Raw genomic sequence first — 20,944 nt, forward strand, 5'->3', positions numbered from 1 at the left:
GACCTCCCTTGTCTGCCTCAACAATCAGCCCTTTCAGCCGGCAGCCTCAGTCAGTCCATGGATATGCAAGCCCTTGCCCCCGAAGAGAACAGCAAACATGGATGCACTGTGATTTCCATAACATCAATTCCGACACATGCCAAGACTAACTTCAAGATCATATAGGGGCATACATAAATGATGCACATGCGACACCACACCAGCGCAGCCTAATGGAGCCACAGAGCTGCACTGTAGATAGGGCTCTGTGTTTTTCCCTCTCCGTGCTCCTCCTGCTTTGGAGTTTCAGATCCGCGCCCACGTGCATTTACACTACACTCATCTCAGCCTTGTGCAGCAACAGTCACTGGCGGAGCGTTCTGGGTGCAATGGGATAAAATCATCTGCTCATGGTTGTGATATGCAGACAATGGAAGAGCCTAATGAGGAACATCTGCTTTTGTGATCCCACAGAACGGATCGCTCCTCTATGAAAACGATACTCCGCTCCCATTCAACCACATCACAATGAAAATGTGAGCTTTTTTATCCACTGTTTGAACTTACGACAATATCCCTCCTTTTTGCTTCCCTTTCTCCCGTGCATGGGACCCAGTCCTCTCCTCCACCGTACTCCTTTTCCTATTTTACTTCTATTACACGCATTGTTCAGCAGATTGAACCACAAAGGCTGGAGACACATGATACTTTCAACTCTATTTAGCAACAATACAAAGAGAGGCAATTTGAAGGAAGAGCAAATGTGTTAAATATCAATGACACCCTGTTGTTAAGTGTTCACCTTATATTACTTTGAAGACAACTATATACTGTATCACTGGCTCTCTCCAACTCCAAAGAGACTTCGTGGAGCTGAGACTTCCCAGGCACCAGGGGGAGGAAGTGATGCATGTTTTATCTTCAGTGTGTCGTAGCAAAACAAACCCCCTTTACTCCCCTATTACAGAGGACAGAGTGGAGGCAAGCAGCACATAAATCTAACCCCTGCCATCCTACTTATTACCATTCACACATTCACACACACACACACACACACACACACACACACACACACACACACACACACACACACACACACACACACACACACACACACACACACACACACACACACACACACACACACACACACACACACACACAATAAGAGTTACTTGTAAATCCGTTTGGAGCTTCTGAATATACTCCCCATACATCTAACCATGCAAGCTAATGCTTTAATGCACTCTGTTTAAAAAGTACTTAAAGGGTAAGATGTTGAAATGACATAGAGTTGACTTCCTGGTCTGTAGACGACTGAGGAAAGGAAATGGCAAATATTATTTGTGTTTCCTCTCACCCATGACAGTAAGGAGACACCAAAGGAAAGGCAGACATCATAACCCCAGAATGTGCAACAATGTCAAATACATGCTGTCTGAAAAGCATACGACTCTTTCCATAAAATCAGCCCTCCAGAATGTGAGACCTATTTTCCGACGGTGGACCCAGTCCCTGACTGACGGCAGCAACTGGTGGGCCCTATTTGATTACTAATAAGAGAGATGTTCTCTCTGTCAGATACCAAACATTCTCCACTAAGCAAACAGCTATTTCAGCTAGTCAAACATTAGCATTGCTATCCACTGGTGGTGCATATTTTGCCCGGGCCTAACTCGTCGTCTTTCTCCTCCTGCTTTAATTTCTGCCTGTAGACAGCACCGCTCTCCCTCTGAGAGGAACTTTTTGCAACAGTGAGGTCTGTCAAATACCCAAGCTGCCTTCCCCTGCCAGTTCACAGGGCCACTCACGCTCCCAGTGCTGGCATCAGACACCGAGGGTTCTTGGTCATTTACTGCATGTGGGAGCAATGTGGATTCTGGATTTATGGAGCAAGGTGGACTTGTTCTACCTCACTAACACTTAAGGGCCTGAACTTCAAATACTGTCTTGTCCTCTGGTTTACGTCCGGCTGACAGGACGTGCTTATTACAAGTGATCATTAAATTGCAATCATCAACAAATTATTTCCACTGTCAGTATTGTGGTTACTGCCTATCATCATCATAACAATTATAATGTCTGAGTCTGAATTAAAATCACACCAGCAAAATGTGTGTACAAAGTACAAAGCGAGTGAACAGTAGGAAATAAATCCTCTAAACATCCGTTCCAATCATTGCAGCCCCCACAACAATCAATTTTATAAAACCACCCCCCAAATATTCTAATCACATGACCACGAGACATACAAATTCCACTCTGCACATACACACTTTAAAACACAAGGCCATTTTTATGCAAGACTACACTATCCTGTGAACCAAACACTCATGTGGAGAAGCCAAGAAGTATTTCCAGTGCTAACTCCGAGAATAATGGCAATCAGATGGAGGGAAACAGAATGAAAACACTTGTTAACAAATGAGGATGAAGACGATCCACCACTGAATTGAAAGCCAACAGCTCACTAGGTATAAACTGCTCCTCACAGCACGAGGAGAGGCCGACGAAACTGCTTCCCCTGACAACTCGCGAGCAATTACTGAATCCCCACAGAGACGACCAGGTTTCCAAGTCAACCCACCTGTGCATCACAACGGCGCACAACAACAAACAGCACAGACCAGGCGAGAGCTCAACCTGGCACAGACTTGGGAGGACAACAAGCACATATCTTGAGGACATGAGAGGAGAGACGTGGTGAACAATATAAAAATGACGCCTTACCTGTCAATTATGACCGGGTCTGAAGGGGTCTCGTTCCTGTTCCCACAACTTTTCTTGTCACAACACCGGCTTTGGTGAGAGAGGGAGAAAACAAATATGGCAGTCAAAAACAGGTTCAACTGAAGCCTTTTAACATCTTGGTTAAGCTCTACTGTGTGCAACGGTTGGTTGGCAGTGTCTTTTTCATAGCCCCCCCCTTCCCCTTCAAATCAGTCATGAAGCTAGTTGATGATCATGGCCATGTTTGCCGCTGTTGATTGGTGTGGTTCTCTGAGAATCGCGCCGAATAAACATCTAGCAATGCGCTGCTGCTAAAAGATGGAAAACAACATGTTGTGGTGTTTGCCTTAGCAGTGAACTGAGAAGAGGCGATGCCAGGAGGCAGGGGAATAACTTTTCACAGCTTCAGCTTTTGTTTACCTCTAATTGTCAAGCTGTTATTTCTGGAGAGGATGCAAGATGCCACCTTCAACCAGTATTTCTGTGGGGCATTTATTAATTACAAGCTCAAAAGCCTGCATCAATCTTACACAAAGTGGTGACAATGCTTACATTTTGCAAAGGTTTACCAGTGGTACCACTGGACCATAATGGCGGGTTTAATTCATGCCGAAATACCACAAAAAAATGTTATGCTACATGTTTTTGTTAAAGGAATACTTGCATAATGGTTACATGTCCAAATTAGCTAAATTAACACCATATGGTATGGAGAGTATGTAAAGCTCCCCAAAGCTGACAGCTAAAGTGATTAAAGAAAGTCTATAGTCCTCCTCTTATGACTCCCTTTCACATCTGTGCCTTTTCGACATACAGAACAGTTCTGGAGAGGAGGGGTAAAAATAAGGTCTTATCTCTAAAGCATACTTTCAGCAAGAATTTAATAACAATAATAACACTGTGCTCGACTACATCTCAATATAGAAAAAAATGACGGAAGGGGAGACTCTTTGTCCCCTTGAGTGAGGCGCTTATTTCAGCACGGATTCATAAACGACCCAAACGTCTCTCATGTCCCACACAGCAATATTCTGACCGGAGTCCACACGTGCTGCCTTAAAACACCGTGTCCAAGGGTGTGACAATTTAATACATGCTGCTGTAGCTCAGGTAGTTTCATAACAATGAAGAACCATGCCGAGACGAGGTTAGCCTCGCGCGCATTCACCCTCAGCTCTCTCATGCGCGAGAGTTGAGTGGCTAACCAGACTGTTTCTGTTTTTAGCGATTGCAGAGGGGTGCATGTCTATGCATTTAAATGCTTCCGTATTCGTGCGACCAGTCAAATGCATTCTGGAGTCCGATGTCATCAATGACCTGATTTCATTTTATTTAGCCTCACCACAGTAATACTGACACAAACTATCACTATCGTAACAACTGCAGGCCCAGTCAACAGAAGGACCAAAGTAACTGTTGAGAACAATACGCAACATGCAAAATATATCAACTCTCGATATGGCCTTCATGAACAATTAACTATGAATTAATTAACAACACAACTGACCAACACACTGACCATAGTAGGGCTCATGTCAAAATTGACAGACCATTACGCAAAGCATAAAGATAACTAAATTCAAACATCAAACATTTTATTAACAGCGATAAATCAGAGAGCTTTCACGCAGAGGTGGTAAATTAATGTAGTACGCCATGCGTCAATAATGTTTCTTACCTGCACATGATTTCATGTGTAAGAAGGACACGGCACATTTCTGGGTTTTTGTCTTGGCCCTCATAAATAATAGCCTTGAAACAAAAAGATAGATATATTTTAGATTCTGTTTGGTTATGTTTTCTATGTAAAGAGTCACACATGGTACAAATAGAGCATTGTCAGGCATATTTAGTAAAAATGCAAAACTATCTACACAAATCCATGTATAATTAGATGAAACACAATTATTATCAATTAAGTAGCCTGTAATTGACGACTTCGCTATTTTTACAATTTAGTGTGTCACAGGTACGAGATATCACAGACTGTGAATAAATAATATATATATATATATATATATTATTTCGTGCACATAATCTGCTGGTATAGTCCATTCAAGAACCATGCTTATTTATTTGCATATGTAAATAAGACACAAACCCTTTTAAAATCACTGTTTGGAAATATTGTCTCAGACACTCTACATGAGAGCAGCACCATAAAAACAATAATGTCACATGCTCGGACTTTAAGGCCTTTAAGATTTTTTTTAATCTTACAGCGGTAGTGGAAATCACACACATAATGCTTTTCAGATGCAGATGGGCACGGTAAATAATACCCATAACCGTGTACATCAACGTGGTTATAATCTGCAGATATTTGGGGGGAAAGTGCTAATGGGCAATCTGTTGTTTATTTTGAGCGCTAACAATGATTTTTCTTTGGATAAAAAGCGGTGTCGGGGGTATGGTTGAGTAATTTTTGAGCATTGGCTTTAACAGATGGCGTAAAGCTGTAGGTGCGCTCGCCTTCAGTTCTTTTTTGCTCCGTCTCCCTCTCCCTCCCTCCCTGTGTCTATGATGTACTGTGGTAGAGCACACTCCAACGCGCCCGCCTGTGACTACGGCGCGGACTCAGCTCCAGTACAAAAGCAAAGCCGCGGCAGAAGGGGAAGAAATACCAGTTCATTAACGGAAGGCTATTCCAGTTACTCTGGCCGTCAGGAAAAGAACAAACAAAAACCGTAAAAAAATAAACAGACATAAATAAGAGATGCACGCGTGAAGCGACTGATATAACTAGCCATCACTATCAAGACAACACTTCGATTTACTGTTAGGAGCCACTCATGATACAGTCAAATAAAGTATGTTGCATTTTCTTGTGTTGGAGGAAATATTTAGCTGATATTTATCTCATTTTATTTGTAGCTTGAGTTGTATTTTAAGTGAAACGGCATGTGTTACTTGGGCAACGCGATAGTTATGTATATTGCTGTGATTTATTTTCCTCCCCTCTCCTGAAGATACGGAAATCCATAAACTGACTGTTCAGCGCCATTGACTCTCTGATCATATACAGACCGCATCACCGAGATGTGAGATTAAACGTTCATTTTTCTGTTGTATTAGAGCTGCCAATACACGGAAAGACACAAGATAATATCAAATGGTGTTTAATAAAAAGGGACTCTTCCAAAAGGAAGAGTTCACTCTGCGATTCAGACAACAGCGATTCTATGTAGGGAAAAAAGCTCTTGAGTAGGAAGCAAGATATTGCAAAGTGGTCCTCTCAACGCATAGTGTAAAAAAAGATAACATATATTTCAAAACAGACAATTGATATTCATGTGAAACATAGCCTATTATGTGTGGACTTTGAAGCTTAAATATACTCCCTCAGTTGAAATAGTAGATTTGTTCCTTCTGAAGCAAAGTTTCAGGTGCTCAAAAGGGTGACGATATGGATTCGGTAGGCAACTAAAATGAATTAATGGGGCAAAGTAGTCTAAACAAGGAGCGCGCGCACTGATGATGAACAATGCCTTTTTTTTTACTTAAAGCATGACCTCTCAAACCAGCGGCCAATAAAAGTGGCTTTATAATCAAATTAACAATAACATATTGAAGTATCTCATGTTGACATTATGATCCGAGCTAGCCTACTGTTTCCAAAATGCATGGGGAACACTATCATTCACATCACTCAAATTACAGAAACGTGTCCAGTATTAAATGCTACAGAAACAGACGGATTCGGGAGACCCCTGGAGCTTAGAACTTGAATAATGGGGCAGGGATAGTTGTTTTCTGTCCGGTAAGAGGTCCACATTTGATGCTGTAGCCACAACCCTCAATTAAAATAACCACAATTGAATCACTATTTTTATAATATTTTTAAAACATAGACCAGAACACATCTGTCCCAGTATTGTTCTACATAAAACATTTCCGTGGCTTTCTCATGGTTTTTGTTTAGATTTATTAAACATTCTGATATTGAATTATTATTTTGTGAGGATAACAAAACTAGACAGCGCGCAATTCCCTGTCAATCATGCAATAGCAAATAGCATAAAGGACTTACCTGTTTTGTCATGGAATCAATTAATCGTATGTAAAGGTCCTGTTCTGTTCTGACGCCTGTAAAAATAAGTCGCATGTTGCTTTAATTACCTAATAATCATTAAACAATATATGTACCACGGTTAATTTCACATCGCATGCTTTCCTACGGGGTAATGTTGCACAAATAACAATAAAAATACTAAAGACATATGATGCGTAAGAGCTTTATGAAAAGAAAAAAAAAACTTTAACAAGAACAATAATAAATCACAGCAGACTCCCATTGTTCTATATACTGTAAACTAAATAGGCCTCTGCATGGATAAGCCAAAAGCAAAAGTCAAATTCATAGGCTATAAAAATACAAGGGCAAGAAGCTAGTAATGGTGCGAAAGTCAGTTCAGTCTTCCCTGTATTTTTTTCTTTTTTTTTACTTTTGCACTGAGTGGTAATTCTAACATAGATTCGGTTTAGATATTTGTCACTTACCGTTGCTGTACAATAACTGCAGTTTGTAATGTATCCCATTGTTAGTTTTTTCACTGTTTGGCTCCTGAAAATAAGCAACGTCTCAATCAGAGGTGTGCACTTATTTTTTCACTCTTACTACACATGTCCATGCGCGACTACTTTATTCTGCAATGTCTTCGAAGCATGCCTGGCTATATGTTTGTCCAGTTCCAGACAAAAGTGTTTATTAATGTCCGAGGTAGGATTATCTAATTATTCTCAATGAAGGAAATTAGTTTATAGAAATATATACTGTATATATAAAAAGGTATGATGCTTTTAAAAATGGGGAAAGTGTTGTGTGGTAAGCTTTGACATTTGCAAGGAGCCCCTATCAACAGTAAGTGCACGTGTGTACTCCACGACCTAGTTTTACAGTGTTAAGTGCAGAAGTTTAAGTGAAATTAACACGATAAACGCTTACTTTATCCTTCTCCACAAAGTCCACAAAAGCGGTCCTTTCGATTTCCACGGGCTGTCCCTGTCTATCATACAAAGCCAGGACGAAGTGGAAAAAATTGGATTTTCTGAGGTTGGATGGCGGTTGCTTTTCATAATGTGCCCGAGCCAAACCCACACCGCTGCGGGGAAAACACAAGAAACCATCTCGGTTAAATAGGGAGATACACTTGAGATAGATGCAGCTAATGAAAACATTGGAGATGGCGAAAGCACGTTTTAGAGACAGGAGATTTCTTGATTTGTCACTTTAACAGTAATATGATGTAATGAACGGAGGGAAAGGGGCTGAAGAGGTGCACTGGGAGATTGTAATTGATACATGGCATTGTGGGGATTTAGGGTCGATCTGAGAAATGCATTAAAAATCGGATGTTTTGGCAAACGTACCTTTGGGCGGCAGTTTGAGCATCCACTACCCCAGCTGTGTGCATCCACGATCGGACCGGATTCATCCCACTGCCCAGCGGTTCCTCTTTCATAGTCGTCCCTCCTCTTGGTATATTTTCCTGAATTCCAAACATTGAAACAGTTTTCGTACAAACCAGCTCCAGCCAAAGAGGTGAAATTAGAAACGCGCTTCGTGCGTCTTTTCTCCGAGAGTCTCGAAGACACGAGGAAGAGTTCCTTCTTCAATTTGTAGCAAGAAAACCCAGTTCACAAGTCTTGTTTCCGTCTTCAACCCGTCCTGCGTTGGCACGACATGAAGAATTTACAGAGTAGGAAACTGATGCCTCTCTATGCTTGTTGGACCGTGATCCTTTCGCCGAAGAAGTCGCTGAAATATCAGGATATTGTTGGTGTTTCTTTTCAATTCGCTAAAACATTTCTTGTAACTTTGTGATGTGTTGATGCTCTCAGGCTAGTGTCATCCTACAACAGCATCAAAAAAGCTTCAGGACACTGCTGAATCGACCACTTCTGGCAAGGCGCTCCAGCTCCAAAAGACAAATAAACGAAAAAATGATTACCATGGAGGTGTTCCCGGACACAGGAGAGGTTGATGAGGGGCCTTTAGCGTCTTGCAGAATGGATGGAAGCATACAAAACTCAGCCCTCTATCCCCTAGGAATGGAACCTTTCCCGGGAGCCAAAACTCTAAGCCCACGGGATCCGCACTGTCAGAATGTGACGCGCACTGGGCGTGGCTTTGACCAAATATGGAAGGCTGACAATTCCTGTCGCTGGCGGTGCTTGAATCTGTGAGTGCGCTACATACTACTACTATTCCTGCAACCTGAGAACCACATCGCCACTTTTCCTTTCATTGACAAGGTTCTCCTTCGGAATGAACATTTTATTGAGTTGTGAGCTATTGACTCACAATAGCCCCTCTACAAAACGCACAGGGCATTGCAAGATGTGGCTAAATGTTATTACGAATGCAATTAATGACTTAGTGCAGGTACGTCATGTTACTCTCGTTATTGCTGCATGTGTAATAACCGGAGAAGAGCCGGGGAAAAGTATGAAACAAAAGTCATTAGACATTCTACTGAATACGGCGAGGAGTATGAGATCAGTAGTCACTGCAAGGATGCGTTGCGCGCGTAGTGATTTAGGAATCACAACAAAAACATTACCCATGTCAGATGCTCAGTGAGTGTGACATGCAGATGACAGTCACGGTTCGGAAGACCCTTATTAGACACTGATGTGAAGCAGTGTTTTGACCACTGACAACCAATGGATTTATAATACACAGCAACACGTAGCAATTTGTGTGGCTCTGAATAGAGCATATGTCCAAAATCCTTTTGCGTAAACTGATATTTATCATCAAGAAACATGACATGGAAATTCATCTGCTGGGTAGGCTACACGTTGTGAGCGGAGATGAATATATGCAGCTCAATGCCCACGCCTCAATGAGAGCTATGTAATTCCCTTTTAAGCCCAAACTATGTGGTCTTGACACAAGCGATTCCATGCACTGATTGTCTGATACATAGTTTTTTTTTTCAGTAGGCGATAATTCTCGTTAATTTTGGTGCACTTCCTCCACAGCACTGGGAGCAAAGTTACCTAGGGGATACAGTGGCCAACCTCCCCGGCTGTGGTGCGGACCGTGGATGTCTTTTATTATAATACATACACTATTTGTATGGAGTAACAGCTACCGATTTTGATGCGCAGTCTTGTAGGGGTTGCAAGGCAGAAGAGTCATATTGCCAGTTGTCAGGGTGTGTATGTTCATATTTTAATTAATCGACAAAAATCGAAGTCCGACTTGGGTTATCAAGGGACTCGCAGCCCTGTGCACTAAAGGGGTGGGATGGGGGACGTAGAAAGGAAGAGAGATGTGTTTTAGAGAGCAATCTATTTTGCTGGTGTTGGGGGTTAATGACTATTGCCAAAGATAAGTGAATTATCAAAGCTGTTGCTCTTGCCTCGTCTCAAAATCCATTACATTGCCTGGTCGTCTAATTAAGTACGTAAGTATAATACAATTATGTTTTATGATTATTTTAGTAAATAAGATTACATGTTCAAAAAAGATTAGTAAAATTTAAGTACTAAATATACAATATATTTTGAAGTTTTAAATTTGACGTTACGCACGTGTAAACTGCTTATGAACGCATGTTGAAGGGTGTGTGTAATGTTGCCGAGCGTCTTTTCTTCAGATGGCATGCTCTGTGTAGAAGTGAAAGGCGATTAAAAGGGTCATCCTCTTCATTTGTAACCAACAAATACACGTGCTTATTTATACATTTAAAACAACTTGAATCATGCGTAAATGTATCAACGGCTGTATTTTCTATGGTTGAAAAAAGTTATCGCTTAGCCTGTGTACTGTATCTCTACAGCAGATTACAGATCAGGGTGATCTCAATCTGATTACCAAATTAGGGTTTTAAGACAAATCCTTTTAAAGCTGATACTGTTGACTAGAGAAGCAGAGCAAAAGTTCGACAACCCCATCACGTAGGTAACGATCCTGTCCTAAAAAGGAGTTTTAAACCTTATTTGACAACAAATGCAGCTGCCCCTCTATTTTGGAAGATATTAGGCGAAAATGAATGCAAATCTGTGTTCAGAAGCCATCTGGACAGAAATAGGGGAATCAGCTGCTCTTCACAACAGGCGCTGAGCCTGAATCTATTTCAGCTCATTTTCTAGGATCATCTGGTCCTGGATCCAAAGCGTGGAAAATGCGCTCTTTAATTCACCAACTTTTACTTTTGACTCTTCTTAAAGGCTTCCGCGTAGGCTAAATAAATTAGGATGAACAAAATAGAGAAACTTTGTCTCATTCCCAATGTCAGTGTAGAGCATTTTCATGTGATATATGGGTTAATGTTAGGGGAGAGGCTGTCATATGCTGACTACATTGCACACTGTGCATAGACACAGATGTGGCCACACCAGAAGAGGACAATTCCAAACTGTAGCCTATGTGCTATTTTACATGATCACAAATGATTGATAAGGACTAAAATAATGCTTCAAATGGCGAGATAAGATAAACACCAATACCACATCATGATTATTGACGGCAATAATAATAATGACAATACCAATAATAATTAGTATAATAATAATAATAGCAAATAACAATACCAACAACAATAATAATAACAATTTATTGTGTAGGCATATGTAGGCTATTTGAAATGGCACAGCCCTGTATAAATGTAAATGTTATGTCCCCAATGTTAGATCTTATTTTGAGAAGTGTGCTAATAGTAGACACTGGACAAAAGGAAAGTTACTCATGCAGAAGGTGTGTGGCTTTGAATAAGATTTGCTTGGTGTTGCCAAGACCTCCCGAAGAAACGACCCTCCTCCTTATTGTGTGTGAAGTGTTCCTTTTGTGTGAATTTACGGGGTGAGGCTTCAATGATCCCCCACAAATTTGCATTTAAATAGCGACATCAACCGATTCGCGTGCCACACACCAGTGGGTTTCCCAGATGTCAAGGCAAAGTCAGTCAGATGGCCATTGCCCAGCTGTCCTCTGCACATCATACCAGCGCATAGAGCAAGCTTAAATATACACCGATTTCCTATTTGCAGCCCTCGTCGGCCAGAGCGGCCAGTCTGTAACGCTAGATGCAAGCCCAAGACGCAACCGCTGCCTACACATCATGAGACGAGGGGCGCGTTGAGCCAACGTACAGGGATGGGAGACGCAGCAGTACACTCATACTCGTTGAAAAAAAGAGCCAAATTGTTAATTATTTTTTCAAAACACACAATCGTTAATGGAAAGTCGAGTTGAAAGAAAGTTGTGCAGTTCCTTGAAACTGACCAAATTTAACTTAAAAGCATGCTGCATTTAATTGATATTAATTCTTAAGACGCATCGTGGTCTGTGGCCAAGAGACAATATCCACGCGTCCCATCACTCGGTACAAAGACTTCATAATTCAAGTTTAAAACGCAGTCTATGTTTAAGTTAACCACGCACAGCGCTCGTTTTTGATGCAATATTTTGGCATTGTGCGTGTCCAGAAGTGTAGGCTACTGTTTGCTGAAAATAAAATAGCCTTTAAGCACCAATGATTCAATCTCACGCGTAATGTTACATTTCCCCTGTCAAACAATTTATGAAGAAATCTTGCCTTCTAATTAAATTAATATATTTGTAGGCCTATAGGTGCCAACTGCGTCTTTTCTGTGACTTTATCCCGCTTCTTGTTGAACTCCTCATAGGCCTATGCGCCTAGTCTCGTGAGTTTGTGCATGTAGTGTGTGTGTGTGTGTGTGTGTGTGTGTGTGTGTGTGTGTGTGTGTGTGTGTGTGTGTGTGTGAGAGAGTGTGTGTGGAGGGGACTGAAAAGCAGTCCACCACAACGAACATCCAAAATGTGCATTGCCCGCACTTGCGCCAAATGAATTAAGATAGTCAAGGCCAGATATTGCGTGACATTTTTACTTCATGAATGAAGTTTAAAGAGTTATTCCTTCATCATGACAAATGTGAAAGTGTCGTTACTCTATTGTTATCCATAGTGATAACGGGTATTCTTATAATATATGAAAACATTTTGTAACGATTGCATCTACTCGGTTGTCTGTAGGCATGTGTCACAGCCATATCGAGAGAATCAAATTAGTAGTGGCCTATGCATGAACAATGCTAGAAGGCCTACTTTCGAAATTACAATTCCATAAACAGTTTTGTTTCAACCCAAATATTAAACTTGAAGGCATTTAATGGTGACAAAGCATATTCTTTATTTTGAAATAATTCAATAATGAGTAAAGTTTAATAAAGCCTGCACATACCAAAAACAGTTGTGTGTACGCTGTTCAAATGACTGAAAGTACACGAAAGTACAAATGACTTGGTTTCAAAGGCAACACAAAGCCTGATTCACTCTCAACTTACGGTCAGAACATTTCCTGACTGAAATTTGACAAAGAGCGCCTCCTTTTGGCAAAGTAGCGTATAAATCCGAGATCAATTTGCTTTTCACCGAAGCATCATATTCAATGAAGTAAAGCATACTTTATTACATTCATTTAGCTCATCTGCCTTATACAGAATTAATGATTTGGGCAAGGGGCCTATGCAGGATTGCCTAAAACTATTTATAAATTTAGTGCTGGATAAAAAAAAGTGGTGTTGGTGTTGTGCTGTGACAATTTCAGTAAAACATCGTCTTGTAAGTTTCTCCTCTTTCTGATCCGCTCATTTAAAGCTAAAAGAAAGGGTCAGCTAAAGCATATTTGGAAAGATTTTTTTTTAAAGAAGCAATAATGTTTGCATGGCTAGGAATGGCATGTTGTAATATAGCAAACATACAAACTGGGCGTGCAGAATGATTTGCGCTGACACATGTTGATAAAGCGACGGGAAAAATAACCCCTTAATTCAAAAAGTTCACAAAACATTTTTAAACTTCAGTAAAACTACGCATGCTAGGATGCGTGAATGCAAATAAAGAAGAACTAAGGGCACCTTCACCGTGGAAACAGTCTTCGATTAGGTCATTTTAGATATTGTAATTGGCTTTAATTAAACATGTATCGTTCTAATTAACTCTGAAATTTCAGCAACCTCTGGGACGCTGGTGTCAGCTTTGATACCGTCAGTCCAGATGTCCTAATACAATCCAGTCTTCAATTAAAAGTTTAAATATATCACAAGTTGAAAAACTGTAACAGTACAGTGTATAGGCTACTGTGTAGTTTTCCGTCTTAATATTTTGCGTGTTTTGCTATTACGCATCCAATGTACTGTATAAGTTAGAAATTAATAATAATAATAATGATAATAATAATTATAATAATTATTATTGTTATCATTATTATTGTTATTATTATTATTATTATGTCTTGTTGTTGTTATTGTGGTTGTCGTTGTTATTATTGTTATAAATAAACCCTGTAGAATTGTATTGAGCCTTGCGCCCTGCTCTATGGACACATCCAGCATTTATTTGACTGTAAAACACGTGAAAATGGTAAATTATGTCAAGGGCTCAGTTGCCATATAATTAGCATTTTCATTCTGATCCTAAAATGAAGAGGGAGAAGCTGTGCGGTTTTGGGCGCCTTCAGCATTGCCCGAGGCAATACCGATATAAAGAAGGAGAAAAAACTGAATAAAGAAGCCGAGACCTATTCTAGACAATTAACATGTAAAATATCCAGTGGAAATCGAGTCTGAAAATAAATGTAGTTGGGTCAGCTCAACCTCACGTACAGCCTTGGTGATAAATTAGGTTGAACGATTAAAAAGTTTACCTCAAAGGTTTGAGGTTGAGGGTGCAGCAGTTGTACACATCTCGAAGCGCAAGTGCGCGTTAAGACAATAATGTTTAAACCAATGAATAGGCCATGTGAAAATCCTGTTATTTTGTTTCTTTCCATATTTCGTCTATTAGCATAAGAGTTATGGATTCAAATGATAACATCTGGAAGATCCGGCAATTGGGACAGAACAACCAGATTTCTCTCTACAGATTCGTTCTAACAGTTACTTGCCCATGGGTTAAGTCATTGCCGGATTTACTGGCTCGAAACTCCATTTTGTGGTGATAGTGCCCCACCTACAGGCACCTTGAGTAAGACCTTTGTTGCAGACGGTGATTTTAAGGAAATAGTGGCCAAAGTAGGCTTAAAACATACAAGCAAGGTTTTCTGGTGAATGAAAAATCAGGAAGCATGCATATGCATCTTCGTTTCTGTACAGCAGGCAGGAAAGATGATATATTAGAGAAGAGCCCATTTATGCATAGAAATTACACATGATTAGTAGGGCCCCATACGGTTAAGCAAATGGCAAGTTGTCAGATGGATATTGTTGCCTCGATCACAATGACAATCAGTCAACAACCAATCAGATTATTGTACATAACTGATACTGTAATTACATATTACAAGTGTGCACTAATGACTAGTTATAATTTATATACATATATAAATGTACCTTGTCTGTACAGCCTTTCCAACTGGTGTTGTAGTTGGATGATCATACACATGGGACTGGTCGGACTCTGAGAAGGAGGGAGGGAAAACCTTAATTTAACACATTTTCCAGCAGGGCATGGGCTTTATTAGAGGTGAATTATATTAATAATCAGATTATCAAATATAATGTGCAGGTAAATTGGAAAGTTGCTCCCCAAATTGAATTGGATGGCATCCAACATAGAATATGTCTTGAGGTTTTGCTAGAGTGCTAACCCTTTACTTTCATTATGGCACCAACTCTTTCTCCATGTGAACATCTCATAAATAAACTAAAATAACAAACCTACTGGAAATATGATATCACTCACATTACAGAGACGAGACCTATACAGTTTCTGCTGTATGAGATGAGATACACACTCAGGAGCAGTTGGTCATCCTGACTGAGAAAAGCTGATTTGATCTGAAATGGCCCCATCCTTTAATTTGGTATCCACCTGCAACACAATGCCATGTCAACCTCCAGCCTTATCACAGGTCAAAATGTCAAAGGTTAGGCACCTAAACACCCCCCCCCCCCCCCCCCCCCCCGCACACACACACACACACACAAACAGACACTGTTATGGGTTTCAGTTCCTGAGGTTCTCACATTAGGTCTTAATAATGAAACCACTTAGACTTACAGTATATTACATTATCAAAAGAGGCAACAGAAAAGGAGGTAGTCAGTGGATTGACAACTTGAACATATCTTTCTCATGTCAAGTGTAGTGTTTAAGCAAATGTATCAGTTTATTTCTCTTTGGCAGTGACCGAATATTTCACAAAAGTCTTTTCCAGTCATTACAATGTCTGCATTGTGAGAACAAGGTTGAAGCTGACTGGAATTCAAATAGACACCCCCCCTCCCCAGCACAAACGTATGAGATTGTGTCAGACAGATTTGTGTGCATTGAAAAGTTCCCTCCAACAAATCTCCATAACTCCACTTGGCAGCGAAGACATAGGGTTGCTGACGGAGGGACCACTGGGGCTGGGCTCGCGCAGAGCGGCAGTGAAGAGACCGCCCATGGGCCTCAGTCTCTGATGCCCATACCTGTAGTGGCAGCCCACCCAAGTAGGACATGAGCCCTGTAAAAACATCATCGAAGACTGAACCTTTTCACGGAGCACTCGGTGGGAGCCAAAACAGCCTTGCTAAGATTTCGGGTGCTGACATTGCATTGCATTGTGCATCAAACCTAACACAGGTAGACTGCAGCCAGCTGACAGGCTTGCATACTTTCTCAACTTAGCCATGACCTGAATGTGATTGTGCGTGCTTACAGTCGAGCACAGAACTCTGTGGCGTGGGTGGATGTTTTGTGGGAGTGGAGTAGACGATGTTTTGCTCTAGTAATTATTTGTGTTTGCAGAAGTAGCCACATCCAATAGCACGCCAGCATATGATATATTCATTCCACCCAGTGCTTAGACAACTCGGGATTTAGATTGTTGCAGAAAAGGTTGGCGGCATCAGAGCCCTAAGAGCAGAGAGCGTCAGTAGTGGCAACTCATGCAGATGTGTGAAGCTCCTTCATTAGCAGAGTGGAGAGGGAGGGCTTTGCTGTGAAAACACCAAAATAATGGCAAGTCGCTATTGTTCACAGAAAAGGTGAATGGCTTGAGACATTTGAGAGTGGCACGGAGGTGGTAAAAAAATGTAAACACGTTTTAAATTTAAAACAGCAGATGCATACAGTGCATGTGCATGGAGTTAACACCATTAATTCATTTTTCACATTTTTCACTGTGTGTGTGTGTGTGTGTGAGAACGTGCCTATTATATGACAAGTTTGTGTGAAGAGTGATACTTGATTCACGTATGGGTTCAGGTATGATACACCACTCATCTATGTGTTACTTTCAGAATATGATTAATGTGAACAAAGCACTATTATGATAGCACAGACTGGTATGACCACACACAGACTGTATTTTCATAAAAGTGTGGGTAGTCAATTGCAGGCTAATGGCTGTACAAAGCTTGTACACGGCTGATTTATGCAATACATTTTAGTCTAAGGAATTATGAATTTCCTTTTGTTGTTTGTTGACTTGACAAGAAAGGTCAAATACATATTCAGTTGTTTTACAAGATGTACTTGAAATAGCACGGGAATAGTTTTCGGGGAAAGTTGTTTGTTTATTTCCACAATTTTAGGCTAAATAAATTCTGTATTATGCATAACTATAGGAGGCACACAGGAAGACAAGAACAGTCTAAGGAAATTGCTAAATTTCTTAGACATAGGCCTATTGAAAACATCCATATATTCTATAGTAAAACTTCAATGTTCCAACTTATTTTTGACTAATCACTAAATTCTAAAGAAGCACTAATTTGCAAAATGAGTGTTCATCACACCCATTGGCACATTATTTTCATCTCTTGTGGTTGGATTTCCTGGAGGTTCCTGTTTTGCGATGTAAACAGTTTTGCAGACCCACAATAATTGCACAGAATGTTAACACAGCAATTATTTCTAAGGAATCTGAGTGTTTGCCCATGCAGCTACAGCACTTGCACTGGGTTAACACGTTTCCCGTGTTTATGCGGTCTTAATTTATATTTTGCACTAATTAGCAAAAGCTCCAGTGATGTGCTGATTTGGATTGGGTGCTCGGGGTAAATAAATGAAGCATTATGGAGGGTTCAAGTCCGATGTAGCTCGTGGACCTGGGAGAAGCCAGTCAGCCACCCAGAGTATGAGTTAAGACGTTAACCTCTATGAGAACAGGATGTCTTAATTCCTTTTACCTTTTACTTCTCTCCCCAAGGGACGTGCAGTAGGTTCACAACATCTTTGACATGGATTTTATTTTAACCTTCGGTGCGTGGATCAGCCATAAACATTTCCAAATTCCCCACCACCCGAGAGACTCGAGACTCAAACAAGCCAATGGCACTGCCAGTGTGACGCTGAAAGCGTTGCCAATTCACATTCCTCTCCTTATTCTTTATGGGCACTTGGAAATGAGCTAAAACACCAGGCATTAGTAGTCATATCTCCCCTCCTCCACACTTTTGCTCCTCTTTTAGATGCTTCATTCGGTTCAAAACTACCTGCTTTCCCTGACACGCTGCCTGACATTAGCTGTCTTTGAGAGTCCTCTGCTTTCATGTGTTTGGTAACGCTAACAGTGCCTCCACCATCGGCTGCGTCTGACTGCTGACTGGCAGGTCGACACAAGAATGGCACTCTGCATACCATGTATGTTGCAAACGTCTTCAGGGACTGCTTTGAGCACACAGAGTGCTGGGAGCGCTGTCAAGACACGAGGCATAAGGCACAAAGGTGATTTCAGCTAAGTAAATAACCCTTAAAATATACTAGAATCCTTTTTGCCATTGTTTTCCTGAGAAAAGGGGTCTTGCTCAGGTCTCTTTTCCCAAGAGGGAGACTAGTAGAGGCATATAGGGTTAAGCTAGAAAAGGCATTTGTATGGTTTTGCATCGTTTTATTGAACATTTTCTAAATCAGCATACATGTATGTTCAATGGCTGCTGTTTACCAATCCTGGAACACGCTTCCTTCCCCACTAATATAGAATATGACCTTTGAGGCCATTTTCCGATGTCTCAATGCCTGGCTTCCCGAAGCTTCTATCGTACTAGTGTGCAATATAGGGGAGAGTTCAGATAGGATCACTATTCGTTTATGTCCTTTTATTGACAGGTGACCTTCAAACTTATTTTATAAACTATTATTCAGTGTTGCTAAAGGCATCTTTTGGCCACTAATTTTATCAAGCATGAAAACCAATCCTGCCAATGTGTGCAAATTGCAATATAATAATAAAAGACTGTGCAAGTAATGTGTCTTGTTTATTGTGTGTCTTTTGTTTCCTGATTTTAGCAACTATTCCAATAACATAGATAATAATAATAAAAAAGAGATGTTAATGTGGGCTCATTGCAAAGCAATTCCCCCACTTGTATTTTAATATTTAATACCTGAAAATTAAATGGGCTTAATAAGATTGCAGAACCAATGTCGATAGCTAATCAATTTGTTCCAATGGGTTTGCAGTTCCCTCCTCAGTGTATAGTCCTTATAAATAAAGCAAATTAAAAATGTAACATGACTATGTGCTTTTCTGTAAATAACCTATTGATTTTTTATCAGGATCTGTAGACTTCAGAGAAATGTTAAGATGTTCAGTTGAATTAGCTAACTTAAAAGCAATCTATCCCAACTCAAATAAAATATTCTAATTAGTACCATAAGACGCTAACAAATTGTTGCTTTCAAAAGAAAAGGGTTATACATGATAATTCTTGTTTTATTCGACTGAGGATTTTTGACTCACCAAGTTCCAAAATCTCTCCAAGGATCTCAGAGGAAGATTGTTATGTCAGCTGGAAAATCATTGAAAATAATGGAAAACACATTAGCTGGACCACATTCATGAGACAGCATATCTTCTGACACCAAGGGCAGACACCTTTATCAAGCTATTATTCAAACATTTCCTCTCTATCCACACACACAAAAAGACATCCACAATGTTCATAGTCTCCTAACCCTATTGTGTGAGCCGTACATTCACAAAGGCTGCTGAAGCATACATCAAAGGGGAAACAAATAGTGCTTGCAGATTAGTCTTTTTGTGTTATGATTGTCCATAATACAATGTCATTACAAAGACTGTTTGGGTAGGATTTTGGTGCAGAGGTCAAGATTTTAGCTTGTGCGTCCACCTGATTTATCATACACTCCCTTAGCGCCTTATTTTCATTTATACTTTCATATATTAACATTGCCGGTGCACCGTAAATCACCCATGTATTTACTCCCCTTAAAACCACAAGCAGAATTAGTGACATTCTGCAACAGGAGCAAATCTGTATCATTAAAGAGAGCATTAAAAATGTGTCTTTGTGTTTGACCTTTTGTTCAGCATCTTTAGAGATTTCTGTTACTAAAGGGACTCGATTTTGTGGTGAAAAAGCCACAGGCTCCACGGGTATTGAGTTCCCATAGGGAACAATAACGAAAGGTTCACCTTGCAGTACATGAGTGTAACTTTAACTGGAATATTGTGGATCAAAGCCCCATAAACAAAGTAGGTGGAAATGCTGTAAGAGTATATGTGATCCAGTGAAGGACACATTCATGAAAGAGAAAGGGCCTAGGTTTAGGAAGCAGAGCACGGAGAAATGACTTGCCACCGCTTACCTCCTGATGGTGCCCCCCAATGCGCTGCCAACATTTGTCTATGGAATTTGTTCATTCATTTATTTATTTGATTTTTTTTGCTATTTTAAAGGCAATACTTGATTAATTAGTACGTGTTCAATTCTGCATTTTTGTATTACAAATTCACTGAGCTGTTTAAACGTCCAGACACCACATCTGTGTTTCATCACTGAGGTTAATAACAACAAAAACGCAGGTGGGCTTTTTTTTCCCTCCCCAGTGCACCGTGACCTGCTGTTCTCTACAATAAAACTCTAATAGCCCCAGAGCCCCTGAGGACAAAACCAGCAACTTGGGCCACTTATGAAAATGTCAAGTTTGAGACGACACTAGCAGCAGGTCAGCAACAGTGGTGGTGGGGAGAGGAGCACGCGCAGCAAAGGGTTAACCTCAAAATAAACAGATGTGCACCTGTCATAAAAGCCCAGTGGAAATCGCTCTATCCCTCATTCATATCTTGAACATCAGATGGCAGGTGTCGGGCTTGACCAGCAAGAAAAGCTGCACATCCTCTCATCCATAACAACTGGCTACCTCATTACTGTCTTTATGAAGTGTTCGGGGGCAGCCTTGATCTCCAAATATGAGTCTGAAGATGAGTTCTTTCCCCTTGCTTTATTAGGCGCTAAGCTCCTTACACTT

General features: G+C 40.5%; 1 protein-coding gene across 9 annotated transcripts in view; it reads right to left on the bottom strand.

Moving 5' to 3' along the window:
* Positions 1–8,702, bottom strand: part of ebf3a (EBF transcription factor 3a) — a 96,394-nt gene extending 87,692 nt beyond the window's left edge. For all 9 annotated transcript variants that reach the window (XM_062526358.1, XM_062526356.1, XM_062526354.1 and 6 more), the window contains exons 1-6: positions 8,080–8,702; positions 7,655–7,811; positions 7,210–7,273; positions 6,740–6,795; positions 4,388–4,461; positions 2,710–2,778 (exon numbers count right to left, since the gene is read on the bottom strand). In XM_062526358.1, coding sequence (XP_062382342.1) covers positions 2,710–2,778; positions 4,388–4,461; positions 6,740–6,795; positions 7,210–7,273; positions 7,655–7,811; positions 8,080–8,213 — 554 coding nt within the window. In that variant the 5' untranslated portion in view covers positions 8,214–8,702. The remainder of the gene's footprint in view (positions 1–2,709; positions 2,779–4,387; positions 4,462–6,739; positions 6,796–7,209; positions 7,274–7,654; positions 7,812–8,079) is intronic.
* Between the last annotated feature and the right edge of the window lie 12,242 nt (positions 8,703–20,944).

Source organism: Sardina pilchardus, chromosome 22 (genome assembly GCF_963854185.1).
Source record: "Sardina pilchardus chromosome 22, fSarPil1.1, whole genome shotgun sequence".
Lineage (NCBI taxonomy): Eukaryota > Metazoa > Chordata > Actinopteri > Clupeiformes > Clupeidae > Sardina > Sardina pilchardus.